The sequence below is a fragment of the Agelaius phoeniceus genome, chromosome 2 (assembly GCF_051311805.1).
Source record: "Agelaius phoeniceus isolate bAgePho1 chromosome 2, bAgePho1.hap1, whole genome shotgun sequence".
NCBI lineage: Eukaryota > Metazoa > Chordata > Aves > Passeriformes > Icteridae > Agelaius > Agelaius phoeniceus.
The window spans coordinates 65205539-65233465 of NC_135266.1; the positions used below are offsets into that span (position 1 = coordinate 65205539).

The 27927-nt window shown below is 42.9% G+C and overlaps 1 protein-coding gene across 5 annotated transcripts; it reads left to right on the forward strand.

The window, feature by feature from the left end:
- Positions 1 to 7148: 7148 nt before the first annotated feature.
- Positions 7149 to 27394, forward strand: LOC129135212 (phosphatidylinositol 3,4,5-trisphosphate 3-phosphatase TPTE2-like). 5 transcript variants are annotated; one of them, XM_077173745.1, is made up of 19 exons: positions 7149 to 7274; positions 8150 to 8229; positions 10286 to 10363; positions 12496 to 12543; positions 13272 to 13430; positions 13841 to 13960; positions 16721 to 16820; positions 17621 to 17684; positions 18228 to 18292; positions 18859 to 18919; positions 19177 to 19258; positions 19341 to 19429; positions 21952 to 22013; positions 22957 to 23037; positions 23997 to 24102; positions 24754 to 24851; positions 25226 to 25321; positions 25793 to 25863; positions 27127 to 27394. In XM_077173745.1, exons 2-19 carry the CDS (start codon positions 8180 to 8182, stop codon positions 27227 to 27229), a joined length of 1533 nt encoding a protein of 510 aa, XP_077029860.1. In that variant the 5' UTR covers positions 7149 to 7274; positions 8150 to 8179; the 3' UTR covers positions 27230 to 27394. The 5 variants fall into 5 exon arrangements, with proteins under 5 accessions (XP_077029860.1, XP_054511128.2, XP_077029858.1 ...); XM_054655153.2 differs by lacking the exon at positions 7149 to 7274 and adding an exon at positions 7362 to 7521; XM_077173743.1 differs by lacking the exon at positions 7149 to 7274 and adding an exon at positions 7573 to 7693.
- Positions 27395 to 27927: the final 533 nt, after the last annotated feature.

Sequence of the window (27927 nt, forward strand, 5' to 3'; positions counted from 1 at the left end):
TGTTCGCCTCAGCAACATCTGCATGTGAAAATTCTACTCAGCTGGAACATGGTTCTTGCATACCTGTTTCATTATTAACTTATTTTCCCAGGCTAGAGAAAGCTTTAGGAATATCTGAAGCACAAGAGAGGGGTTGCCATGAGGTTGGGTTCACATGAGGGGGGGTCTAGCAGGAGAGTGTCTTCAGGTACTGCTCCACTGGCTCAGAGCTAAAATAATCAAGTCATCATAAAGAATGTGGACACTGTGTGATCACCAATGTTTCCTCACAGATGTTGAAATCCCTAGGCAATGTGACAATAAATACTGGGTTGTGGTTTTTTTCCTGGAATACGCAAGCTTCACAAATATTCTGGAATGCAAATTCCTGTTTAGTTTCTTGGAAGGAGATCAGATTCCCTTTTCTTAAGATACTCAGTGATCTTGTCAGCAAAAAATAACAGTCTCATCAACTAAAAACTTTCCTACCTTGCTGTCCTCCACCTTCCAGCAAAAGTATGAAGGTGCTGAAAAAACTATTATTCACACATTAAATGCAATACCAGCACACGCAAACTGGTGGATAAATGTGACTGAAGAGCATGGCTCTAGGGTAGCTCTTGATATTCCAACAGTTATGGGGGAAAAATGGCTTGGAATGAACACAGGAACATGACACCTGATGGATATTAACATCTTCAGAGCCTAAAGGAACATCACTGCAGCTGGAAGACAGTAGTGGCATCTCAAAACTCTCCCAAGACCAGTTTCTTGTTGGTTGATTGATCTTAAAGGGGAAAGGCAAGAAATGAGGCAGACTGCTCCAGGCTCCAAAGGAGGTAGAGAGACCTGAGGATTTCACAGCAAGAGTCTGACTGCCTACCTGTGCTCTAGGAAAATACAGGGTAGTCTGGACCCAGCTCAAAGACAAACAGATTACTTGCAATGAATCCAGGTGCACTATGCATTTGCATTATTTTTATATTTTCCTATCACATGCCACCTTCCATGAACACCCTGCTCACTGGGAGAGACTGCAGACCAGGCTCCTGTGCAGGCACTGCAGGTGTGGAGGTACCTACCAGGGGCCTGCACGCCCTTGATGTTTGAGCTAGTGCACATCTCTGCAGGAATCTGAGCTGCCAGCTTTTTTAAAACAAAGCTAATATATGAGATCTGAAACAAATATTTATTGTTTCTTAATCTAACAATAAAGGGTTTCATCAAAAGTAAGCTGAAATTAAAAGACCAGGATGACATCAGCCACCATAGTTTCAACCTGTGAAATAACCGAAACCGGCATTTGCGCATGAAAAGCCTGTGGTTGGTAAGCCAGGAGTAACCACAGAAATCTGTGTACAAAGCAGCAGCAATGGTGGCAAGCCACGAAACATGCTAGATCTGAATATTTTGATAACATTCAAGGAGCAAATACCTAATTCAGTTTAACTAATGAGTCTGCATGCAGCCTGTATCTAATGGGTTGACACAACAAATGTAATTATTTTGTAAGTTCTTGAGGGCAAGCACAGGTCCCAGCAATCCCATGTCAGGAATAGCTGTACCAAAGGGAATTAAGACTAGAGGGGGTATGTGGATTCCATGATCTTCTACCTACTTCAGGTCAGAGAACTTCCCTGACCTAATTCACTCCCATTTGAACTGGAACACCCCTTTGATTTTGCTGCAAAATATTTAGTGCAGAAGAACCAGCCACAAACCTTAGCATGTTCTCCCACTTTTTAATTACTTGCATTGTGCTTTTTTTTTTTTTTTGCCCTGAGTTTGAATCTTCCAAGTCTCATCCTGCAGCCTTTTAATTTCATGATGCCTTACTCTGAGAAGGGGAAGAGCCCTCTGCTGCCAAAAGCCTTTTTCCCTCCTAAAGGCTAGGTCCTTTCACAGAAGCTGTGTGATTGCTCCTGGCTGGGAATCCAAACCCCCATTATCTGCTTTGGCTGAGGGTGTGTGTGCAGGAAACCCAGCAGGGTCATGGAGTGAGGAGCTGCTTTGGAGCTTTTCCTAGGCAGGGCTGAGGAACATGGCACAAGCACATCACACTTGTGAGCAGGGCACTTGGGTGGCATGGAGAGGAAAAGGAGGAACAAGTTCTGCTCCTGGAGAGATTTCATTTAATCTCTCCAGGCAGTTTAATGTAGAACAAGTAGATAGAGGTGAGAAGAGCTGTGGGTGGTGTATGACAGGGTGTGGTGGAGGTGGTCTCACTGTTGAGAGGGCTCCACGAACTGCAGTACTCTGCGTAGATTTGGGAGCCTGAACCACCTAGGCAGGGACAAGCAGCAGAGATATGTGGTCAGGACAGGAGCAGAACTGCAGGTTCTGGAGGGATCCCTGCAGCACAACAGAGAAGTGCCACATCAATTTAACTGCCTCAAAGGTTAGGCAATTCCTGAACAAACACCTTTGTAGTCATGAATGTTGATGGTGTGAGTCTGTGTACACCCCTTCTGGGGCACCTTGTCCTTTTTCCAGATCCAGCCCTGTCTGACTGTGATTAAGTCACTCACATTAAGAGCCATACAAAGAGCCCAGACAATATTTCCAAAATCTTTCCTGCTTGTGGATCCAAGGATCTGACTCCTTTTGTCTACATGCCACAATCATCTGTCACTGGCTAATCCCTGCTGCTGTTGCTCCAGGACTTTTCAGGGTTCCCTGACTTCCTCTGTCACTGATTCTCCAAGTCTGACCTGCATGGTGTTGCCTGGTGCAGTCAGGATGACTGTGATTCACAACACCTGAGAAGTTAGTCCAGAAATGCCTGCCAGCTTTTTGATGTGTGCACACACAGGCCATGCAGGTGGCAGGGAGTTAGAGGGACTGTCAGCAGACCTAGAATGTTTTTAACCTATGTTGATGGTCCTTCAGGTACCAAAGGTACCAAACATCATCCTGAGGTCTTGTGTTCTGAGATTGACAGTGGATGTAAGTCACACTTTACTCAGTGCCAGGCAGTCATTTCTATTCTATCTGACCATGGTTACAACCTCTGTGTCAGCTGCAAACTTCATCACTCAGGATCTTATCCAGGCCATGGTTTAAAACAAAACAACACAACATTTAAAAATGCAAGACAACACCCAATCCCTGCAGAATCTCTCAGGAAAATAATTGCTTAAGTATGGTTTATATTTTAGTTATTTTAAGACTAGTGTGCTGCACTTACATCAATGTAAAAAGGGTTGATTGAACCTTTTTAATCAAAGCTATTTTCTAACCAGTCAATTGCTTACAGAAGCAACAAAATATTTATATTTTAGCAGTAAAACATGCAATCTTGTTTTAGAAATATAGTGAACACAGGTATTTTCCCTAATCACCGTGTTGATTTACAATTATTATTAATATAATTATTTTTGCTTCTACTATTAAGCTTCTTTAATATTTTATTAGTCTAAACCCTCTGTCTAATCTGCTCCCACTTCTCAGGGAGCAAAGCGAAGATGAAAAGCTATCACCATCAGGTCATCTGGTCTACCTGTTTTTAATATTGGCAGAGAATTCATTTTTTACCCACTTATCTTCATATTTCTTCTATCTCAAGACTCAATAAAAATGTAATTATTTTTCTTGTCTGTCTTAAAAGAATCAGATACAGAAGAGCAATATCTTCCAATTTTAAAGTCTGTCAAGTTAAGAGATTCTGTTTACCACCTTCTCTGTTATTTTTGGAATGCAAAGTATGTCATCACCCCTCTGAGAAATGCGTACTTAATCCTGCTCTTTAGCCAGCATGTAACTGGATTATTTACTAAATATTTAAATATTTTTTGCATTTTTGACAATTCAGCTATTTTACACTGATGAAAAATTGTCAGAGGATCAGAACTGGATTCTCAAGGGTTATTAATTATCAGTATCATGACTCAACCAGCAAAATATAATAGAAATATTTACAAGTCTTGAATTTAAAAAACATAACACTTTCAATGCTTCCTTTTTATTTTGGCTTTATGAACCTTGGATCTTGTTCCTATGCTTTACCAGCTGAGAGATAGAAATTTAATTTTATCAGTAAAAATGTGGTGTTTTTAATTTAGTCATCTGAGTCCAGAAGTAAGGGTCTTAAGAAAATAGACCAACCACCAGGAAACTCATGAAACTCATGAAACTCAGTATCACTGGCAATGCAGCATCTATCCATGTGATGAAAACTGGGAAGAGCTGCTCTTCCTTTTGAAGTGCACCTTTAGCTGGCCAGCCCTGGAATTCAGCCCAGGTACCAAACTGGAAGCCTCCCACCTCCAGCCCCTCCTTTGGCTGTTTTTTACAGGTTGTCTGGTGAGAAGTCCAATACCTAAACTGGCTTCACACCTTGATGCTTCCAGAGCCTAGGACAGGGGAAACTGGACTTTTGTATTTCTACACTGTTCCCTGATGTGGGCCTGCCCTCACCACTTCCATCGTGAAGGTGCTCCACAGGTGTAAACTCCTGCCGAGAGTAACTCACAGGATCCTTGCCCGCTCCACGGGATCAAGCCTGTCCTAAGTAACCTGCACTGCAAATGCATGAGAGAAACACGGTCCCCCATCATGGTATAACCAGAGATGTTTACTAAAAGTGTACACAGCTTCTATAATATTTTCACCATTGAGTTAGAATAGTATGAGCCTGGATAGCCAAGAGTATAATAATTAATAAGCTTGCTAACAAGTAGTATTCATGATCAAGTCCCTAATAGCAACATCAGACTTTTCTCTCAAAGATAAACACTTATGGAACGGTCCTTTCTACAAACTACTGTGCACCTGCTACTTGTTACATTTTCACAAACTTTGTTACATCTTTCCTGCCTTGACTGAATAGTCTTCTCTAACGAAATGCTCTTTGTTCTCTCAAAAGTTCCCTTTGTTTTATTTCCCTACACTGCACATGTAATTTTTTAAAAATAACTAAGAAAAAAATTAATTGAATGTTTCTTCTCATCATCAAACTTAGTTTCCATCCTTGTTTAGCTGCTTCTCAAATACATAATTATCTGAATATACCAAACATACTTTGCACCAACCTCATGAAGTTTAACGAAGACAAGTTGTCAGAGTCTATGCAGGGGAGGGGTCCTGGTCGATGGCAAGCTGGATCTGAGTCAGGAGTGCCCTGGCAGCCAGGCGGGCCAACCCTGTCCTGGGTGCATCAGGCACAGCATTGCCAGCCAGGAAAGGGAAGGGATTGTCCCTCTCTGCTCTGCACTGGGGCTGCCCCACCTCGAGTGCTGGGGGCAGTTCTGGGTGCCACAAAATAAACAAGACATTAAGCTGTTAGAGAGTGTCCAAAGAAGGGCAATGAGGATGGTGAAGGTCCTTGAGCGGAAGCCACATGAGGGGTGGCTGAGGTCACTTGGTCTGTTCAGCCTGGAGGAAACTGAAGGGAGACCACAATGCTGTCTACAGCTTCCTCATGAGGGGAAGGGGAAGGGCAGGCACTGATCTCTTCTCTGTGATGCCCAGTAACCAGATCTGAGGGAATGATCTGAAGGTGTCTGAGAAGGTCTAGGCTGGATATTGGAAAATGTTTTTTCACCTAGAGGGTGGCTGGGCACTGGACAGGCTCCCTAGGGAAGTGGTCACAGCACTAAGCCTGACAGAGCTCAAGAATGTGTGGGCAACACTCTCAGGATACTTGAAATGTCAGGAGTGAGGCAGCAGCTGTACTTTGATGATCCTTCTTGATCCTTCCAACTACAGATTTTCTATGATTCTATATTTCTGTTACTTGCTACCACAGTGCTAGAAATTTATGTATTTATACATGTTTGAAAGGAAAACTTTCTCTTCAGTCTAGTGCTCAGAAATGTTCCCTATTCTCAGCATTCACCTTAAGGATTCTCTTTTGGGCAGGGAGCATCCAGGCAGGCTCCTGCCATCAGTTACCGCATTTTCACCTGCCAAGCCCCAGCAGCCCTGGGAGCAGCCGCTAAAAGCTCGCTTTGGGCTCCCTCTGGTGTCCATCGCCCTGCAGAAAGCCTCCCCAGCGCAAAGCAACCCTGGCCTCAGCAGCGACAGCAGCACTGCTGCACCGCGGGATGCCCGGGGACTCGCTCCTCACTTGCTTGTTGGTAACGAAGTAGGCGTGAAGCCTCTGCAGAGCACAGGGTAACACATCACATTCTGGAGGCTCCGATCCTGCGAAAACCTAAGTGCTCGATGCCGTGTGAAAATCCAAGCGGTCATTGCGATGCTCTGCCCTGGATGATGGCAAGAACTGCCCCAGGCTGTGGGGACTGGCTGGCCTGCAGCCCCTGCCCGACCTGCGCTGGCCCTGCCTCGAGTGCAGCCCCTCAAAGCTGTCATGCCATGGAAAAGGCATTGAGAGGCATCAAACCACAGCAGCAGAAAAGTTTACAAAAACTGCGAGGCTGGGACTCAGAAGTAGATGGTGGGGCTGACTGGGGTCTGGTGGGCTGGGGGCAATGTGGCCCCACACAGAGCTACAGAAGCAATTAGAAAATACTTGGAAAGTCTTGGAAAAGACTTCAGCAATCATCAAGCCCAACCTATGTCTGAACACCCCCATGTCAATTAGACAATGGCACCAAGGTGCCATGTCCAGCCTTTCCTTGAACACCTCCAGGGATGGTGAATCCACCAACTCCCTGGGCAGCCTGTTCCAATGTCGAATTACTCCTTCTGTGAAGAGTTTCTCCCTAATGTCCAACCTAAACCTCCCAGCTTCAGACTGTATCTTCTTGTCCTGTCCCTATTCATTTGGGAGAAGAGGCTGACCCCCACCTGGCTTCATCCTCCTTTCAGGCAGTCTTGAGAGCGATGTCTCCCTTGAGCTCCTTCTGTTCAGGCTAAATAACCCCAGTGCACCTTGTAGGACCTGTGCTCCAGACCCGTCACCACCTCTGTTGCCTTCTCTGGACACACTCCAGCACCTCAGTGTCATTCCTGAATTTAGGGGCCCAGATCTGGATGCATTACCGGAGGTGTGGCCTCACAAGTGCTGAACTCAATTCCCTTGGTCCTGCTGGCCACCCTATTGCTGGTACAGGCCAGGATGCATTGGCCTTCTTGGCCACCTGGGCACACTCTGGCTCATGTCCAGCTGCTATCATCCAGCACCCTCAGGTCCTTTTCTGCCCGGAAGCTTTCCAGCCCCTCTGCCCCCAGCCTGCAGCGCTGCCTGGGCTGGTTGCGACCCAAGGGCAGGACCTGGAATTTGGCCGTGTTGCACGTCATGCTGTTGGGTCTCAGCCCATCGTTCCAGCCTGTCCAGATGCCTCGGCAGGACCTTCCCACCCTGCAGCAGATGGGCACTCCGACCCAGCCGGGTATGGCGCACGAACGCCCCGTCGGGGGTCTGGGGAGCCCCGCTGCCCGCCCGCGGCCTGTGCGGCCTGTGCGGGCGGTGCGGGGGCGGCGCGGGCCGCCGGGGCCGTTATCATGGCAGCGGGCGGGTCCGCCCAGCCCAGCCCGGACCGGGCCGGCCCGGCCCAGGGGCAGCCGGACAGCACCGCCGAGTCCCTTGTCCGCGTCCCGGGGGCGGTGAGGCGTGTTCGAACTCCGCGCCACAGCTCGGTGGGTGAGACGGGGTGGCGGCTGGCGGCGCGACGCGGAGGCGGGAGGGAGGGACGGAGGGCCGGCCGGCCGGGATGCAGCTCTCAGGAAGTTTAACCCAACTTTCCGCTGAGTCCGCGGGGCGCCGGGGGCGGTGTCCAGGCTCGGCTTTGAGCCCGGTGGCCGCGCCGAGGTGAGGTAGGGGGAGGGCTCCGGGGGTTCTGAGCTAGCGGGATGCAGCGGGAGCAAGTGCGGGCCTCCCGTCCGGGCAGCTGGGGTGTGCCGGGAGGCAGCGCCCGGAGCGGCTCCCTGCGGCTCAGCCCGCGCCCGCAGCTCCCCCGGAGGTGCCGGCTGGGGCTCCTCTGTGTTTCAGAGCTTGAAGCAGGGCGAAATGCTTCATGGTGAGGTATAGATGCTGTTATATGTATGCTGTGGTATGTTTGGTGTAGTCAAAATCCCTTCATAAGAGGGCTGAGTGCCTTGACTCTCACCAGTGTTACAGCTGAAAGATTGAGCTTTGTCAACCATAGGGGGAAATAGTTGAAAATGAAGCAGTAGCCTGGCTGTTGGGACTGTGAGGCTACTACAGGATGCTGCTATTCACAGTTTCTTGTACTGTCTCACTTCAACTCGGTGCGCTTCTCTTCAGGTCAGCAGAACAACAACAACAGCAAGCAAAATGACAGCTGTGAGGTATGAACAAGGGACCCAGCCAAGAGAATCATCTGGGTGAGTGAAATGAACTGTGCCAGCAAGGGGGTTTGGGATTGAATATGTGGTGTGTCTTTAGGTTCTTAGTGTTTAAAATATAACAAAGGGAATAATGATGGAGTGTCTGAATGTTATGTAGTATAGTCTTTTTATCTCCCCTCTGCCACCAGTGCTGTTGTCTGAGAGGAGAGGTATCTTTGGGAGAAACACGCTGTTTTGATTCACTTCTTGTAAGTAGTTAGTAAGTGATTAGTGAGTACAAGGTCTCCATCCCTGATATAATAAGTCCATGGCATTAAAGTGTGTTCTCTTTTAGCATCCAGACTGTCAAGAGACTTATAAGAGTGTCAAGGTCTCTTGTAGAGCAAGGCTCTTTCTGTGCTTGCTTTAAAAGTTGCTAAAGGCAACCCCAATCTGAGGTTGCCTTTAGCTATGAGCAGTCAGAAAAGCTTGTGCTCTGTACGGAGTGTATGTGCGAAGGAAACAATTTCTACTATGTCCTCCTTTTGCTCTCTTCCACCCCCATAGTCAAAGCCTAAGTGTAATAGCTTGTGCCTGAACACTTGTTCTGTCTTGGGCAACAAGTAGATGTAGAATGATCAGCAAAACAAACTCCCTCTGAGGAAAGCATTATCTAGAACTGAATTTTTGTGTGGGAGCACTATGGAAACAGTGTACTTGGGCTTCTGTTTTATCTTTGTATTAAGGATTGTCTTCCTAACTGAAAACACTTTTGTTTCTCATTCTTTTTGTAGCATATTTTAATCACAGTAGAGGATAAGAAGGTAGCATTTGGTGCACTTCATGTGTCTGCAAGTATAAGCAAGTGACCTGCAGCAAAATTGCTGCAGCAGTAGTAGGCTTTAATAAGTGAAGCATTTCTGCTGTTCAGTAAGTGTAAACAACCAAGTGAATATTCTGTAAGAATACCTGGGAATCAAACCTGAATGCCTATCCATCACTAAAGCTTTGCTTCAGCTCTAGGAACAAAATGAGGCAGGTTTCACTGGAAACACTGGAGCTAGGAAATGAGGCTTGAGTGTTAAAATTGGTACATCAGAATAATTCTTCTACTGAGCCTGATACTGAGTGCAGGTGGTGAAGCATCAGTACTGGCTCCTGAAACTAGGAGCTGGGAATGATGCTAGGAGAAGCATCATTAAACTTCGTGCTTAAAAGGTGGTTAGCCCAGACTGCAGCAGCAGTGCTGGTGCATGGGTCTGTTGCAGAGGATGAAGAATATTTGAATCCTCAAAATTATTACACTAATGCTTCAAACATGCTAGGCTGCCTCAGAACAGAGTGGAAACATCAATATTGAATATGTATGTGTAGCTGTTCCTGCCCACAAAGCTGTGAAACCGGAGGCAAGGCTCCAGCAAACACTGTGGCTGTGCTATTATGCATCACAGTACTTCTGTGGAGAAGACTGAAATAAGGCTCCTGGGTTTTGATGCTGTACTTTTTCTCTGAAATTGTCATGTGGCCTTCAAAAAAAACAAAAACTTGCTCTGAAGAGACCCTTTTAAGGAAGTTATGGCAAGCAGCCACTACCCCAAAAAACTGCTGTTCTAGCACTAGCTCAGCTGCTGCTCTGGTCTTCCAGTTTCCGGTCTGGTATCCTGCTCTGTGCAAAAACATCTCTATGGTATGGCTTTTCCTGGTGAAAACATTAATTCTCTGTACAAGAAGGTCACTGTAACAGCATTAATGTCACTTGGATGCTCTGAAGCCATTTTGTATATGCATATTTCTGGCACTTCTAGAGCCTGAACTGTTGAGTCCTTAGCAGACTCGTGGATGCCCTGCTTCAAAGCCCTTTATCCTACTGCTGAACTCATCTGTCTCTTTTGGAGGGGAAAACTTTTGAGAAAGGGGCTGCTAATAGGAAATAGATCAGCACTAATCAAGGGGTTCAGCTGTGCCAATATGGGGGAAGTCTGTGCTGGGCCTGTGCTCTGGCTTAGGCTGCTGTTCACTTGACGGTTAATTCTTTTTTTTGGAACAACAAATCTTAGCAATATACAGAGTTGACACCTCTATCAGTGTGTGACTTGTATTATTTCTTTGCCAGCTCTACAACAGCTGAAGAGGCCACAGTAAAGATTGATAACGGTCGTGATGAGAGTAATGGACCAGACAGCTGTTCCAAGTAAGCTAATGATAGACTCAATTTCTTTGCTTACCCCCAGAAGTGGAATCTGATGAGGCAAAATGAGAAGGCAGGTGGCTTGTTGAAGTAGAGATAAGCCCAGTAAAATGCTTAATATTGACATTTCTTCTAGTACATAGTGAAGACAAATAAATTGTGGAAGCCTCTTTATCCCTCTAGAGATAAAAGTCCAACCCAAGAACACAAGTCCATCATATTATGGAGAATGGGTAGTCCAAACCACATTGATTACATTTTTCCAAAGGAATGAGTTTGTGGGAGCACAGAAGAACAAGTGCTAGTGAGACAATGAGGTGAATGAGTACCTGGGCATAAGAATAAACATTGTGGCACACATCAAGACTAAGTTGTCTGAACCTGCAAGTAGGTACCTCTGTTCTTGAAGCAGTTATTTCCTGACAGTGTTTACCTCACTGTTACTCTTACAGTAAACTTAGTCGAGTCAGTGGCAAGTCCTGCAGCTCAAGAACAATAAGCCTAAGCCTGTTATTTCAGTTATTCTGTGTGACAACATGTTTTTCTAGATTTCAGAATTTACAAATGTATTTCACAAAAGCTCTAAGCTAATTATGTAATCAAATGTGCCATGTTTCCTTCAACTGATTTAAGATGTTGGCAGGCCAAATTGGAGTGGTGTGTGTATATATTTTGGTCTCAAGTGTACCTAGTTAGAGGTACTTGGCCATAGTCTGTGGAAGTTGAAGTCTTGGTGTCCACACTACAACTGGAGGTTTGACTGGACAGACATAGACCAGGAAACCATTAGTGTCACTATTGCAGTGTTTCCTTAGATATTTGGCATTCATAAATAGCAGGAATACCCTTCTATATGTTAAGCTGCCTTCAGGACAAGACATGGTATTACATACTTCACTTCTGTAGGAATAGTGTGTACTTCCAGCTTAAGAATGCAAATGTTTGCTGGTTAGACCTTGTACCTTAGTTTAGAGTAAGAACCTAATAATGAAAAATGTGGGTTAATTCAGTAACCCCAGCAAGATGCTGCCTCAGCACTTCAAAGGTACCTAGCCTTGTCTTAAACTGGGTTATTGAAGTGCACCAAGTTAAATGCAATGTTTAAGTTGTTCTAAAGGAAAAAGGTATTTTGGACAGGATCACTGGGGTGCAATGCTGACAAAAACTTCTTGTAACAGTGCAAAATAAATCTATCAGTACTTTTTGTCAGTATGTTAGGACTAATGGAAGTCCTGCTGTTAGTGATATGCTTGAAAAAAGGTGTTTTCTTCTAAGTGTCTAAGAAAAGATTTGATGCTTACAGTAGTTAAGTAATCTTGGGATTTTTACTGTCAGCAATGGAGTTTTGCAGGTTCTACACCAAGAACTTCTACCTTAGTTCTTGGTGTAATCTAAAGAGGCTTTGAGCCAGAAAGAGTTACATAAAAGCTTTGTTCTAAACCAAAGGGCTTAAAGCATACCAAAAAGGCAACAAAATCTACTGTAATTGGAAACAAGAGCTGTGACCTTGCCAGGACTGAAGATAATTCTCACAATTGGAATAACTTGGCTTCAGAAACACTTTTTCTTAAAAGACTATTTGGATTTTTAATCTGAAAACCAAACTGATGTTTTTTTTTAAAGTAGAAATGAGATTTCTATTCCTCTATTCCAAAGGCATGGGAGCTGTTAACAAGTGCAGCTCTTTTCAGGCCTGGGGAAAAAAATTGGTCTGATACAATAAGCTAATATAAGGAATGAAATATATTAAGAGATGTTTGTCTTCCAATCTTCCTCTTGACCAATATAAACCCACTTCTTATAGCTTACTAAGCCAAAGTTCAAGTGTCACTGGATTTGTGACATGGAATAATGTTAGAAATAAGTACATACTGCTGTATTTCTAGGGTCTGGAAGCTGATTAATACTTTTTCTAACAGGTGATCAAAGCACTGTTTTCAAGTACTCTCTTAACCAATATAGTTCATGAATGCAACTGAGTAATCTCATTTTAGAGAAGCCACTACTATGCAGAATACTAAAACTAAAGGAATATAACAAAAAATAAAACAAACAAAAGAATATAACAGTGCCCTCATGGCTGATATCTGTAGCAAAATGTCACTTGTCTTGATGTCAGTTCTCTTCTCTTGCAGTGCAACTAGAAGAAAAATTGCACCGTTTGTGATGTCATTTGGATTCAGGTAAAAACTTGAGCTTGTACTGATGTGGGAAAGGTAAAAATAGTCCTCATTTCTGGAGTAAGAACTTAAGAACTCCTTAAACATCAGTAACTCCAGCTTGTGTGAAAGTATTGAATCCTTTGTGTGAAAGTATTGAATCCTTTGTCACCCCCAGGGAGGTAACTTCAGAAAAGTACTAGAATTGAAAAATAAGACTTAAACAGATTCTAAAACTACATTCTCCAAGAAGGGCTGAAAGTAGAGCTGTAAATGCCATTGACTTGGATAAAACCTCTTTAATGGCTTATTCTTGCTGGCAGCCTTTGAGCCAACAGTTGGTCAGTTGTGTGTAGTCTAGGTGCTGGGACAAGGCAAGCCATTAAAGACAGGTATTTTTAAGGGACTGTATTAAGTCATGAGAGGAAGGGAAGCTGAGTAAGGTGAAAGCAGAAATGATACTTGTATGTCTTAAATCATTCAAGTTTGCACTGCTTCTATGTTGATGTGAAATCATAAACTAATAACTACAGCTGTGTCTGAGATAAATGTATGGTTCCACAGAGATTATGGCATCTGTACATATCACTTAAAAATGCAGTTGGAAACCTTCAGCTTCTAATGAAGCAGGCTTCAATCTATGTCAGAGATTACACTCTTGCTGAAACAGCTTAGAAATCAGGGTTCGTGCTGTTCAGTTGATAAGCGTTCATTCCTACCTCTCAAACTCTCTTGTATTTTTCTCTTTGCAGAGTATTTGGAGTTGTACTTATCATTGTGGACATTATAGTTGTGATTCTGGATCTGGCTATCAGTGAGAGGAAGAAGGGTACAGAGATTCCTGAAGGTGTTTCCCTGGCAATAGCATTCTTCTTTCTCATTGATGTTCTCCTGAGGGTGTTTGTTGAAGGGTAAGACATAGGCAAAAATTAAGTCCATGAGGCAAGTCCTCAAGCTAGGAAGGAAGCAGAACTTCAAGCTTGAACTATGAACCTGGTGTCCTGTAGGCTAATTGTCTGGTCATGGATAATAGCCACGTCTTTTCTTGCCTGTGTATGTTGGTGGCTACCCTTCTATAAAACAACCTTTAAGTATTTTCAGTATAAGTGAGCACTTGGGAACTACACAGCTTTGCCATAACCTGTGTGTAAATCAGGGCTAAGATTGCTTTCTTAGTGAGACTTCAGTGCTTAGTGTTAAGAAAAACCGCAGGAGAGCTTGTCTCGAGCAGTAGCTCTGTATAGATTGTTCTCTTCTTGGAGATATATTTCAGTCTTTGCTACCTATAATGGCATCTATCTAAAACTCTCCTTGGTTTCAGCTTCAGGAACTATTTCCAGTCCAAACTGAATATTTTGGATGCATGTATAGTGGTGGGCACCCTGTTAATTAATTTGACATACTGCTTCTTAGATGTTGATGCAGCAAAGGAGATACCAAGGTAAGAGTTGTATGGCAGCTGGTAAGTGTGAGCTCTTTTCTTGATAATCTTCTACGAATTTTCTTGGGCACCTCTAAGCCAGATTTGTGCATTTGAGATCACAGATGGGACTGTGATAGTGTGTCATGGTACAGACCAAGGAAAGATAGACACACAGCTTTGATCTGTGGTTATGCTGTAGGCTGTCCCTGCCTTAGAGGCAGAGGGGATCTGAACATACTAGTTGAGGTAACTAAAAGGGGGGCCATCAAATGCTCTGACTCAAGCACTTTTTGGGGAAAGGTGTGCAGTAGCCCTAATAGAGAGGAGGGTCTGAAGAAGGCAGAAAGAAGAGTTGTATTATTGTAGCAAATGGAAGGGACAACAAAGGGAAGATCTCTGTCTAAAGGATCTTGCAATAGAAAGAGTTGCCAAACTGTCTTGTTTCCTTTGCTTTGCTTTCCCAAAAGCCTCATGGTAATATAATGCTGAATTTTTCAGCCATGCTCTGGGGAGAGGAGACTTGCTGTTTATGTGCATAAGCTGCTTCAAGTCCTGTTTCCTTCTGATTTCTGTATCTTGATTGGATGATAACCTGTGAGATGAATCCATTCCTGATGGAGACAGAACTGCAACTTTAAGATGAGTTTATCTGCACTAGATTTGAGTTAGAGAAACTTTCTTACATCAGCCAGGGAAAAGTTGAGCTCTTAAAAAAAAAAAAAGTCACCCCCTGCTCCAAATTCAGCTGACTAATGGGCATAAGTGGGGATCATTTCTTCTGGAACATTATTCCAGAAGAAAGCAAAAAGTTTAGTTACTGAAGAATCCAGAGTTGGACAAATATCTGTAAATAATAATTTTCTCTTAGAGTGCTTGCTAAACCTGGATATCAAGAAGTAAAACTGTCAAAGGAGTGGCTTTTGCAACCTAGTTTCCTCCTAGGTTGTCTTAAACAGTGATTGGAGTTTTTAATTATTGCTTTCCATTTCTATGGCCACATTTTTCTAAAACAGCTTTCATCTTATAGCAGCACCCAGATAAAGGAGGGGAAAAGAGCAGTGTGACAGGGTAATCTGCACTCTTACCTCTACCAGGCTATGCTAGCAGTAGGCCTGATCCTACCCTGGCTGTAGAGCTGTGTGTGCAAGTTCTTTGTATTCTGACTTGCTGAAGTTGATGGGAATGTAGTATAGGTTTTTGGCTCATATGAAGAGGACCTCACACTGCTGCTCTCAGAAGACACTCAGCTGGGGCCTACCATCTTACCCGTTCAATTTTTGAGGCCTTCTGTAAGGCTTCCCTTGTTCAAGGCTCTAAAATGCTGTTCTGACCAAAATATTGCTACCTGACAGTAGATGATACCTCAGATTTGACCAAATCCCAAATCTTGAGATGGTGGTCATCCCACCTAACACAGCAGTGGTGTCCACGAAATCCAATTAATTCCCAGTAGCCTTAATGGGGTTTATCACTTTTCTTTCCTGAGTCCTTCATTGAGAAGTAAACAGTAATCTTAAAGCATCTGATACATCTCAGAAGAATTAGAATTTGAGCAGATTTTTTGTGGATAAGAGCTTATATACAAGTGAAATTTCAGTGACAGACCATAACGTGCCCTGAGGGAGGAATATGGTTTCTCTTTCTAATCTGGTCTAGCTGGGTGTGTGTAGGGGCGAGTTAACTATTTCTTGAAGTCTGACCTATAAAAGGACTTAGAGGAATGAGAGCTGGATATCAGTCTGGGAGCTAATGCTTAACAGGCTGACTTCTTTAAGGGTCTTTTATCTTGAAGAGTTGCTTCTCAGAGTTGTGGGGAGAGGGGTTATGGAGGTTTCACCCCAGTTTTGGTTCATCTCATTTGCTGCTATCTCCAAGGAAATTCTGTTTTGAAAACAGGAGGGTGATACTGAATTTGGAAAAAGCTCAGGGAAAAACTGAAACTTTTCTCCAGGTATTCAGGACGACCTTACCTTGCTGACTTTAAGCTCCATATCAGTGGGGGGCAGACTGTGAGCAAAACTGGAGTTTCGTCTCCCTTACTGTTGGTATTCACCAGCATTTTCACACAAATGTATCAAAACCTAGAATGTGTGTGTGCTGCCTAAAATGTATGCTCATTTACCTCCTTAAGGAATGAATTGAATGTTAGTTTGTCCTGAACCAGGACAAACCCCCTAGGAGTGTGGGAAAGCAGCTGCTCCTGTTCAGTTGTTTTGATAGAACCGCTCACCTAAGCTTCTTTCCTGCTTCAAAGTTCAACAATAGTTCAAAGTTCCTCAGACCAAACCAAGTGTTCAGGTTGCTGAATGATTAAACCCAGGATATATACTGATTTGTTCTCAGATTTCTTAAATCAAGTCATGATGTACTTAGCCTGTCTAGGTTTTTTTTAGTGATTTTTCAGGTGGCTACATATGCTTTAGTGTGGCTGCGTACACTTAAATGTATAGTTGAGAATAAGCTTCAAGGAACTTGGTGATAATAACATAGGTAATGTTAATGGAATGTATTGCTTTCTAGCCAGAGGTGCCTGTGGAATTCTGTTTGAGCAAGTAGGGGATTTCCTAGTTCTGCTCGCTATTGAGAACATGTGCTCACAGAAAACCTTTAACAATAAACCCATTATATTGTATTTGTTCCAAAATCAGCCTGAGATGTCCTAGTTCAACATATGAAACAACATTTTAAACTTTGCCTGAAACAGCTTTTAAACAGCTTTAATCTTTGCCTGTAAGTTTATTTGTGTCCATTTTCTTCCATGCTGAATCTGTCCTCTAGAATGGTTATTTTCCTCCGAATCCTGAGAATTGTCATCTTGATAAGAATATTTCGTCTGGCTTCACAAAAGGAGCAACTTGAAAGGGTGACCAGGAGAATGGTAAGTTGGCATCTTAACATATCTAGACTACTTATTAGTAGTTTTCAACTCTTTATTCAGGCAGCATCAGTGGTAAGTAGCAAGACTGACCATGGCCTATTGGTGTGCTATTGCTAGTGTTGCCCAAGCAGCACATCTGTTCCATGTCCCTGACAGGGCTTTGGGGCTTTGCCTCCAGTCTCAGTAAAGCCTTGTCATTCTTGGCTTTGTTCAAGTAAGCAGCAACTTGACCTGGAAGGCTGGCATGTCAAAGTGATTGCAACACCCCGTGTGTCTCAGCTGACAGTTTCTAGCTTGTGTGGCACATAGACTCTTTTCCCTCACATGGGGGAAGGTGAGGGTTTTAACGTATCTGATGCTTTATTTTGGGTACAAACAAAGCAATCTAGCTGAAGCCCTATCCACTGTCAATGCCTCTTATTTTCATTCGGGGCATTGAAGTTGTGCTTTAAGCTTCAAATATGTCCTATTGTTTAGGAAGAAGCAATCCTTAACTTTATTCTTTTTTCCCTCAGTCTTCAAACAGTCAAATAACAATGACAGATTCATGCTGCAGTATTCACAGAATCTGCAGAGTACTAGAATAAATTTTGGTATTTAAGGGTGAAAATTCTATACAGTGCTTCTACCTAGAAGTTAATACAAGGAATTTGCTCTTGGATAATGCTGTAATGAAGTGAGGCTCTGCTACTCAAGCTTAACAGGAGAGTGTACATGGTTGAATTTTCCTAGTAAAAGGCAACAGGTGGTGATTGTTGGCATTCTTGTGGAAGATTAGCTCTCTTTTTTTTTTTTGTCAGGTCTCTGAAAACAAAAGACGTTATGTGAAAGATGGCTTTGATCTGGATCTCACTTATATTACTGGTTTGTGGAAACAAATGTCACTTCGCAGCATGTTATGTCCTGTGAAGACCTGTTTTACAGTTAATAAGAGCTTGCCATGAATTACAGACAATGTTTTAGACTCATGAAATTTAAGTATGAAGTCAAACCAGGCCTACTCCTTTTCTGTGGGATTTTGAAATATGGATTCCTGACTGACACTAGTCCCCAGAATTAGCCTTCTGGGAGAGTTGTACCTGCTGTATGTAATGATAGAAATTTATTCTAGTTCCCTAGACCTAGGGAACCGGTGTTAGGAAACTATTTACTTACAGTATTTTTGCTTCTGATTCTATGGAGACTGACACTTGATGGTGGCTGATGCTTTGGGAAGCATTATTTGTCTTGCTCTAGCTATGCTAAATGTAGAGGAAAGCCTACCAGAAGTGGTAGATTGTTCTTATAATTAGGGTAAGAATAAGACACTTCATAAGGATGTTTCTCAGTCATGTAGTTCTTATGTGCAGGGGGGCTTCCTGCTGTTCCTTGGTTTCTGCTGTTACTTGATTGCTGTCTTCTCAACAGATCGAATTATTGCAATGTCATTTCCATCTTCTGGGAAGCAGTCTTTCTACAGGAATCCCATAAAGGTAAAAATCTTACCTACCAAATTCACTGCTTCTGTAACCTGTTTCTTTTATAGGTTCCCACTAATTTATATGTGGCCTAAATCATGTCAGTCCTAGTTTTGCTGCCTTTGCTGGTTGGAATGACTGATGATCTGCACTGTGCTGCCCTGCTTCTGTTGTAGTGTCTCAGCTAAACCTAGTGGTTTTCTCTCACAGTGGGGACACACCAGTGCTTTGATGCTCCTGTTCTTTGGGAATGTTTTGAAGAATCAGGGTGCTTCTGTCCCAGGCTAGTAATGGTGATAAAATCTATTCACCTAAATAAAGTTGCTTTAAAGGTCCATATACATAATGTCCTTTTCAGAGCTCTGCTTCCTGATATTGTAGAAACATACATAGGGCCAGGAAGATAGCTGCTGCAGTACTTTTATTCCAGATGAGAATCTGAGCTGTCAGGTTGGAAAGGCCTGCTTTCCAAGTGCTGTTCATGAATGCAGTTGTTGATTCCACCTGGGGGGGTGGGGGGTTGAGGTGGCAGTGGAAATAACAAATAGAGCACTAACTACTCTAAACTCATTATTGCTTAGGAAGTTGCAAGATTTTTGGACACCAAACATCCTGGCCACTATAAAGTCTATAATCTCTGCAGTAAGTATGTTTAGCTGCTGACTATATTTGAGATAAAATTTAATGTATAAGTGAAAAGTATGAAACCAGAAGCTAAGCATGCATGGCTTTAGCCAAGTTACCTCTGTTTTTTGTTTTTTTTTCATTTTAATCTGTCTATTAACACTGCTGTATTTTAGACACTAGTACATGCTCAGACCAACCCTTGCGTGTTACAAACCACTTTCTTTGTTACAATCCTTCTCCTTCCTGGCATAACTTCAGATCTTTCCCCATAGGTGAACAAGGCTATGACCCCAAGTACTTTCACTACAGGGTGGAAAGGATCTTCATTGATGACCACAATGTCCCAGCACTACAGTAAGTCTTGTCAAGAAATACATACATTGTAATAGTTCTATGTAGGCATTTGCTTTGATCCACTAACTTTCCTCTTATTTAGGGACATGCTGAAATTCACTGCCAGTGTCCGTGAATGGATGAGTCAAGATGAGAAGAATGTCATAGCAATTCACTGTAAAGGGGGCAAAGGTAGGATTTCTCATGTGCAATCTGTGTATGCTACAAATCATGCTTCTTTGTTATTGTAGCTTCTTTGATAAAAGTTTGGCCTTAAACCATACTATGAGATAGGTTTGTGATGTAATTTGACAAATACTGCAGACACTGTGATGACTTGCACAACTACAGTACTCTGTTTAGTATAAAACAACCCCATTTTTAGGTAGTCTAAACTGGTTCTTAGTCTAAGCTGTTATTATGTCTCCTAAAATGTTCTTCAATAACTTTTTGGTGTTCCTGCAGCTGGGACAGCAGTCCCCCATGAGAGACTGGGGATAGGGAGGCTACTGAAATTGTTACTAATAAAAGTGTTAGGCTGCTGCTTTGGCTTCTGTTAGCCAGTCACCCATGCTGAATATTGTGCACTGTAACATGGCTCAAACTATCCATTGTTTAGGCTGGAAAAACACCTTTAAGATCAAGTCCAACTGTTAATCCAGAACTACCAGATCCGCCACTAAACTGTGTCTCTCAGTGCCACATCTGCACATCTCTAGGAATACCTCTGGGAGTGGTGATTCGGCCACTTTCCAGGGCACCCTATTTGACCTGAGCTTGATGACCCTGTTGGAGAAGAAATTTTTCTTAATATCCAGTCTAAATCTTCTCTGGAACAACCTGAGGCCATTTCCTCTCCTCCTATCGCTTGTTATTTGGTGGAAGAGACCAACCCCACTTCACTATGACCTTTACAGTGAAAAGATCTCCTCTGAGCCTCCTTTTCTCTACGCTAAACACTCTCAGCTCTCTCAGCTGCTCCTTGAAGACTTGTGCTCCAGACCTTTCCCCAGCTCTGTTCCCCTTCTCTGAACACACTCAATATCTTTCTTGCTGTGAGGGACCCAAAACTTAATGCAGGATTCAAGGTGCAGCCTCTCCACTGACAAGCATAGAGGGACAATCATTGCCTTGGTCCCGCTAGCCAGAATATTGCTGATACAGCCCAGGATGCCATTTGCCTTCCTGGCCACCTGGGCACACTCTGATTCATGTTCAGTTGCTGTCAACCAGTACCCCTCAAGTCTTTTTCCAGTGGGCTGCTTTTCAGCCAATATTCCCTGAGCCTGTAGCACTCTGTGGGGTTGTTGTGACCCAAGTGCAGGTACCAGCCCTTCACTTTATTGAACCTCGTACAGTTGGCCTTGGTCCATTGATCCAGCCTGTCCCTGCCCTCCAGCAGATCAACATTCCCACTCAACTTGGTATCTTCAAACTGACTGAGGATGCACTCAGTTCCCTTGTCCAGATTGTTAGTAAAGGTATTTAACAGAACTGGCCTCCATCCTGTGCCCTGGGATCACCACTAGTGACCAGCTGCCAACTGGATGTAACTGCATCCACCTCGATTCTCTGGGCCTGGCCTCCAGACAGGTTTTTACCCAGTGAAGAGTGCACCTGTCCAAGCCATGAGCAGCCAGTTTCTCCGGGAGAATGCTGTGGGAAATGGTGTCAAAGGCTTTACTAAAGCCCAAGTAGACAACATCCACAGCCTTTCCCTCATCCATTAAGTGGGTCACCATCTCATAATGGACCTGCCCTTCATAAACCCATGTTGGCTGGGCCTGATCCCTGGTTGTATGGCTGTATTTGGCTGTATTTGTTGTGTGATACGACTCAAGATGATCTGCTCCATAACTTTACCCCTCTAGAATGTTCCAGGTACTGCTGGATCTTAAGTCAAGATACACATGATACTAGGTGCTAGAGTACAATGAAATTTTATGGAAACAAGAATAGTGAAAGCTACCAAACATATGAGCTAACCTGCAGGTGCTACCTGAACCAACAGTGGTGTGGGAGCTGTTGAAATGCATAAATATCTGCAAGTAAGCCAAGTTTCCCTGCAAATATCTGCCACACCTTTAGCCACCTGTGGTTACTACTGCAGCAAATACTTGGCTTGAAGTAGGTGGTTACTTAATATTAAATAGTTGCCCCCAGGTGGAGCTCTGTCTTAAAAGGTTTTGCAAAACTGAATGTTGAAATTACCTGCAGGTCAAAACCAGCTTGAAAAACAAGTGTGGGGAGGGTGACTTGACCTCTGAGATTTTTAAATAAAGAACTGAAACTGTATAGGCATCTTCATGCTAGCAGACTTGATGACTTCTTAATAGGGTTGCAGGGAAAACAGTTGGGGCAGAGAAACAGCTCTCAACACTTACAGCATTTCACTTACAACTATAAACACTTAAAAGTTTCAGTTTATAGCCTCATTTAGTAGAGCTTGACTCTATTTCTTGCTGGAGTATGCAGATACTGACCAGCTGCCTAAGTGTCTCTAGTAATGAAAATGTGGGGACAAGGAACAAGTTGATACTGTAAACAATACTACATATTGGTGTCTTGTCTTTAACTCATTCTTCTCAGAAATACTTGACTACTTGTTTGTCACTTATAACTCTTGAAATAGATAACAGGAGATGACTTCACAAAAATAGTCCCAAATACCTTTGAACTGCTCTAATTTAACTTGCATTGTATGTCTTATACAGGCAGGACTGGAACAATGGTCTGTACTTGGCTCATAGACAGTGACCAGTTTGAGAGCGCAAAGGTAAAAACTGCTGTTTTTTTTTTTTAATTTGTTTAGTATTCAAAATGTCCTCTTAGGATTTACTGAATTGGTGAAATGCACTAATACTCTGCAAAAATTCTATACTAGAAAAAGGATTCTCTGAAAAGTCTGGTTTTAAAAAAGTTCATGAAGGTCTCGCTACAGTGTAAATTCTGATGGAGACTATTTGTGTTCTGAAAGGAGTGAGAAAATAGCATTTAACAGGTCACCAATTTGAAGGGGTTTTTTTGGAGGAATAATGTGTCAAGGGTCTTGAGCAACAACTTAAGCTGTAGATGACTTCTGAGCAAACTCTCCCAAAGATAGTATCACTAGTTTTAAGTGGTTTTAAGCAATTTTTTTCCTAGTCTCCCTCCAAGTAGTGTGAGGCATCAAGAATTGTCTTGTCTTGACAGCCAGCATTACAAAAGGAAGCTCTTCTAGGAAAAGGGAGAAAGATCAAGTCCCAGCCAGGACAGGTGCTGATGCTGCTTTAGTATCCCAGGTCTGATATGTCAGCTGGAGGCTGGGGATGCAGAAGGCCCAGGACACTCAAGGTAGTCTGGGCAGACTGTATATCCATTTAATCACTTGTTTTCCTCTGAGTTTGCTTTGTGAAGATTATGAGCTAGTGTTCAGCTTGGTCTGCCACAGACCACTTGAAAAATATAAATGATTCTAAATCAATTGCTTGAAAGTTGTATTGCTCTCCTTCACTCTTTCATGAATGACAGATTTATATGTCTGACCGCCTAATTAGTACTTTTTTCTTGTAGTTAAAAGTCTCCTTTAGAAGGTACCAAAATAATGATTGCGTATTTCCACTTGCATTCCTTGCATTCCTGGACTTGAGTAGTGTAGTTCTAGTTTACTGTCTGCTTCTCAAGAAGGAGAGTGGTGGTGGGATGGATAGCTTAACCCTTGAAATTATCATTCTGTGTAGGAAAGTTTGGACTACTTTGGGGAGAGGAGAACTGATAGAAGCACAAGTACCAAGTTTCAAGGAGTTGAAACACCCTCACAGGTAAGCTCATGCAGGTTCAGAGAAGTAGTCAAGCCAATACTAACCTTGTGAATGCTTATGCTGCCCTACCTCGCCTGCCTTGTTTCAGAGATGTAGGTTCCTATTACCTGCTTAACTCCTGAACTTTCTGTACTCTTTCTTTCAGAGTTGGAATATGAACAGCTGACAGGGTTGCCCTGCATCTTTCCCCTTCCCCTTACACGTTTCTCTGATCTGAAGTATAGTATCTAGGATAACAGAATTTTTGAGACTGGAGAGCTTTCTGTCCAGCCCTGCTATTCAAGCAGGGTGACCTGGACAGCTGTGTCTGGTCAGGTCCAGAATATGTGCACAGATATTCCACAGCATGTCTGGGCACCCTCACAGGAGTGTGACTCTGTGAGGCAATTGGACTGCTAACAAGGATGCACAGCAGCCTGGGGTGAGCCTGGGACGGGGCCATGGCGCTGATTTGGCTTGGGTGGAGAAATCCATCTTCTGCAGACTGCATTCACTGGGAAATACTACACAAATTTCTGCCTCAGACCACATTTTTGCACATCTTGATTTACTGTTCTGCGTGATGCAGAGCTGGGAAGTGAATCTTGTGATGGGTACTTGAAATTGCTGGTATAAAATAGAAGTATAGCTGTCCTTCAATAAAACAAAAATTTCTAGTATGTTTAAACATTTGGCCTCGTAAGGCTACAATATAAAATATCCTCACTTCTTGCTGAACTAAAAAGTACAGAATTCCTCTTAAAACATGAAATTTAAATGCTTTAAAAATGTAGATGTTGAATTTGTCTAGAAGATTGTTTCTGCAGGGAAAGGGGAGTAATTGTCTTTCTTCTTAGCTTTGGACTTTGAAGAGCTAAAAACTTGGAGTAAAAGAATCTATTTAAATCCTACTTCTGCCTAGAATTAATCTGTGGTGTGTACAGAAACTGCATAATGTGTCTGGGTTTTTTGCATTACAGAGTAGGTATGTTGGGTATTATGAGATCCTGAAAAACAAATATAACTTGGAACTCCCACCAGAGAGACAAGTCAAAATAAAAAACATCAAAATCCACACTATACATGGTAAGAACTCTTGTATTTGGGCATTCCTCTATCTGGTAATGGTTTCCTATTACAGGCAGCTGATAACTGTCTCTCTTGCTAAGCCCATGGTCAGAATGTAGACTTATTGGGATTTGAGAATTTAAATGACACAGAACACAATGAAGAGTATTTTGTAGTCAGTTGCTCTGTGTTGTGTCACTTTCTAGATGTCTGACCAAATGATGGCTCACATACAACCTGCCCTTTTTTGGAAGGGGAATCACTTTTTCAGTGAGACTAACTCCTGGTGTGGAACTGGATCCCCTAATGTTTCTGAGCTTTAGATACATGCCTGTTACAGTACATGTGTGCTGATAATCTTGATCAAAGGCTAGAAGTTCATCACTCCTTGTTCCAGGGGAGTTCAAACTGCTGTTATTGTTCAGTAAATGGAACTAAAACGGAACTAGATTTTACATTAACCTGTTCCCCTAGTGGGGGGAACTTCAAAATGTAATTTTCAGCCACTGAATCCTTTAGCTTACCTTTAGCTTTTGAGTTCTCTAGAGTCTTGAGCAAGGCATTCTGGAAAGAATGCAGTTTTGAATGGGATTGCACTTGGTTTTCATGACTACTTATGTTTCCATCTAATGTTTGTGCCTCTGGTATAATGCACCACTTTGTTCCTAGGAGTTGGGAAGGGCAATGGAACTGATATGAAGGTGCAGATAATAACAAGGAAGAGAATTGTACTACAATGTGTATGTGGCAATCAAAAAAACTGCAGGGTGAGTACTATGAAGTACAAGTTGAGTCACAGAAGCTAAAAGCTGATTTATAGGTTAAAAGTGTCTTAGTTTTGTCCAATATTCAATTTCTACGTAGTCTTAACTAAATGGATGGTATAAATTCTAAGAGGATGAAAAAGCTAAACTTTGCCAGATCTTAGGAAATGTAGTGGTGAGATAGTGAAAGATTTCCCTGGGAGTCCTTTAAATGCAAATAGTTCTCTCTGTCCTGAGCAGCTTAAACTGTTGTCTGTTATTCTAGCACTGCTGTTGTATTTGTGCACCATGAATGAGTAGTTAGGTCTTGTCATGAATTGGTCCTTTGTCTTGCTGCAGAAACTTTCATGAAACAAATTCTTTATTCCGTTATCCAGCTTTTCTTAGATTCTGAAAGTGACACTGTAGTCATTGGCTTGGAAGACTGCCCTGTTCTAAGTGGTGATGTGAAAGTCAGATTTGAATGCAATTCTGTAAGTACACCAGTGTGAAGACCTTCATTTGGGTATCGGTAGAGGCTGCAGTGCAAGCTGCAGTGGGTCCTGCCTGGCTGGGCAGCACAGGGCAGAACCTATTACTTCCCAGTGACTCCTGCTGTGTGTCACTGTGCAGCGAGGGATGCAGCAAGTGGTGCAATATCAGCCCAGGCAAGCAGGGGAAGCACCTGGCTGTTCAAACAGCAGTACAACCAAGGCATTTTGGTTGGGTACCTGCTGCTCCTAACCATGGGAGCACCATACAACACCTTATTGTATTGAATGACTTGGTACTGAAATAATTGCAGAGAAAATAGTGATCTGTGTATGATATGGGGCTCTTCAAGTGTACTGATTCTGACACTGTAGCTTTTTAAACCAAATTAGGGAAGAAAAGTGGGTACCCTTGCTCTACAAACAAAAGTTCTGTTGTGTAACACAGTCCTTAAACAAGGTGTTTCTGTTTAGGCTCTTCCAAAAGGCTATGATGGCTGCCCATTCTTTTTCTGGTTCAACACTTCCTTTATTGAAAATAACAGGTAAGGATATTAGTGAATGCCTTCAGATCCTAACTCCTGGTGTCTGCATAGAGCTGAAAGATCATAAGCATAGTACTGAAAGCTGAGATAGGACAGCCCTGATCAGCCAGCTAACTTTCATGTGGGTACTGGTCTTTGATCCTCAGCTGTCACTTGTGAGCTAGCAGTTTCTTGTGCTGTGACAAATATTTTAAACATATGGAAGCTTTTTATCTTAACTTACACCACTGGATTATTTCCTTGGTGCTCTCTAACCATTGTTAATGAATTTGAATTTAAAAATGTAATGCTAGCTATTCAAATCTGCCATCCTCTATAGTATGGCTGCCTGAGAAGCAGGAGCTCAGTAGCTTAGCAGGCAGACATTAAGATTGCAGTTAGAGGTATTGATGCTTGGGATCACAAAGAAAGGCCTTCTTATGGCTTCTCATACTCTTGATAAAGTTAGAAATTACTGTGATTTTGCTTGTGGAGACTGGAACTCCTGGAGAAGCTACAGCTGGTGAAAGTTGGGCTTGTCTGCCTTGCATTGGGAATGATGTAGAAATGCAGAGACCAGAGAGCCTTATCTTTGTTCTGCCTTGCTTGACAGATTTAGGTAGAGGAACAGTGAACTTGGCATAGGAGATATAATTATTGTGTTCTCCATGAGTGGAATAGAAAGAAGACAGTTTTTACTTAACTGATCCTGTTAGAGCCTGAGGAGAGGTAGCCATGAGTCTCTTTGTAACAGTTAACTTAATATGCTCAGCCAGCAATGCACCTTGCAGTCTCAATGCAGACCAATTAAACCAAGCCAGTGCCAGGAAAAATGTGTGCCAGCTGTCTGATGGCCCTGCAATGTTGCCATCTTAAAGGTTTTGCTGAAGAGCTTTGTTTCCTCCAGAACTATGGAGGATGCCCCACCAGGCTACCTTTTGAGTGCTGAATCAAATCCTTGCTTTTAGGAAGGTTGGTTATTAAATTCCTGGCACTTGCATCATATCAGGAGGCCTTGAGCTGAATGCAGTAATAATTTCTCTGTCTTGCACTGTGGGGCTCTGGGAGGGTGGTGAGGAGCCAATCCACAAACCCATCAGGTTGCCTTTGTTTCCAAGATGACTTAAGATACAAAACACTGTGCAGGCATGGCTGATGTCTGTTTAAATTCAAGGTCTGGGGCTGGATTTAATATTCTAGGGCTGAGCTAGAAGATTTTTCAACTGGCTGAAAGGAAAAGCATGTCTTAGGCTGTAAGACATGCTCCTGAATTTTGTCTTTCAGACTCTACCTTCCCAGGAATGAGCTGGATAACCCTCACAAGTCTAAAACATGGAAAATCTATAGTGAGACATTTGCTGTGGAGGTGAACTTTATTGATGCATAAGGGAAATCTGAAAGAAGGAAAACATGTAAAATTCATCTCTTTCCTGGAGAATGTCTTGCTGTTTCAGTATAAAGTGAAGCTGTGTCACTTGGATGTATCTACACAGAAACACACTAAGTACAACTCAAATAAAGCTACATGAAGTTCTGTTGCACGGGGCCAAAACACTCTGAAGAGTTACTTAATGTCAGTTGACACATCATGGGCTGTTGGATTCCTGGAGCTTAGATATCTCTGCATACAGCTAATTCTTATTAGAGTAATCAAAAACAATTACTTGTCTTTAAGCATGAGCATTACTATGATGGTGGATGAAGACCAGCAGTCTGCATGAGACTGGAAAAACCTGACATGATTCCCTCAGCACTGGGGTTTTCCACAAATCAGTAGAATATGGGAATTTTGAGGGAGAAATATTAATCTCCCTCTGTTGGATTGTTGCTTCTTGAGCAGAAGCCTTGGTATTGAACTGCTCTTCATAAGTAATCAGTGATGTAGTGCTTTGAGCAACACCTGGCCTGGGAGCTGCCTGTTGGAGACTGCACAGCTGCTTTTCTACTGCTGTACCTCCCTACAAAGTGGGGGGTACACTTGGCCACTTGCCCTAAGGCTTAAGACTCATCAGCTCCTGAGCATTCCAGCTGCCTGGGATCAGTTAGTGTGGCTGCTTTATACCTGCATATGAAGGGTTTGATCTA

Bases quoted from the DNA above. Each gene is read 5' to 3' on its own strand.
- LOC129135212 (XM_054655153.2), top strand. From the start codon at position 7,387: ATGGCAGCGGGCGGGTCCGCCCAGCCCAGCCCGGACCGGGCCGGCCCG. The intron at 16,821-17,620 runs GTAAGTTGGCAT...TTTTTTTGTCAG, and splicing joins AAAGGGTGACCAGGAGAATG to GTCTCTGAAAACAAAAGACG. The intron at 23,038-23,996 runs GTAAGCTCATGC...TTTGCATTACAG, and splicing joins GAGTTGAAACACCCTCACAG to AGTAGGTATGTTGGGTATTA.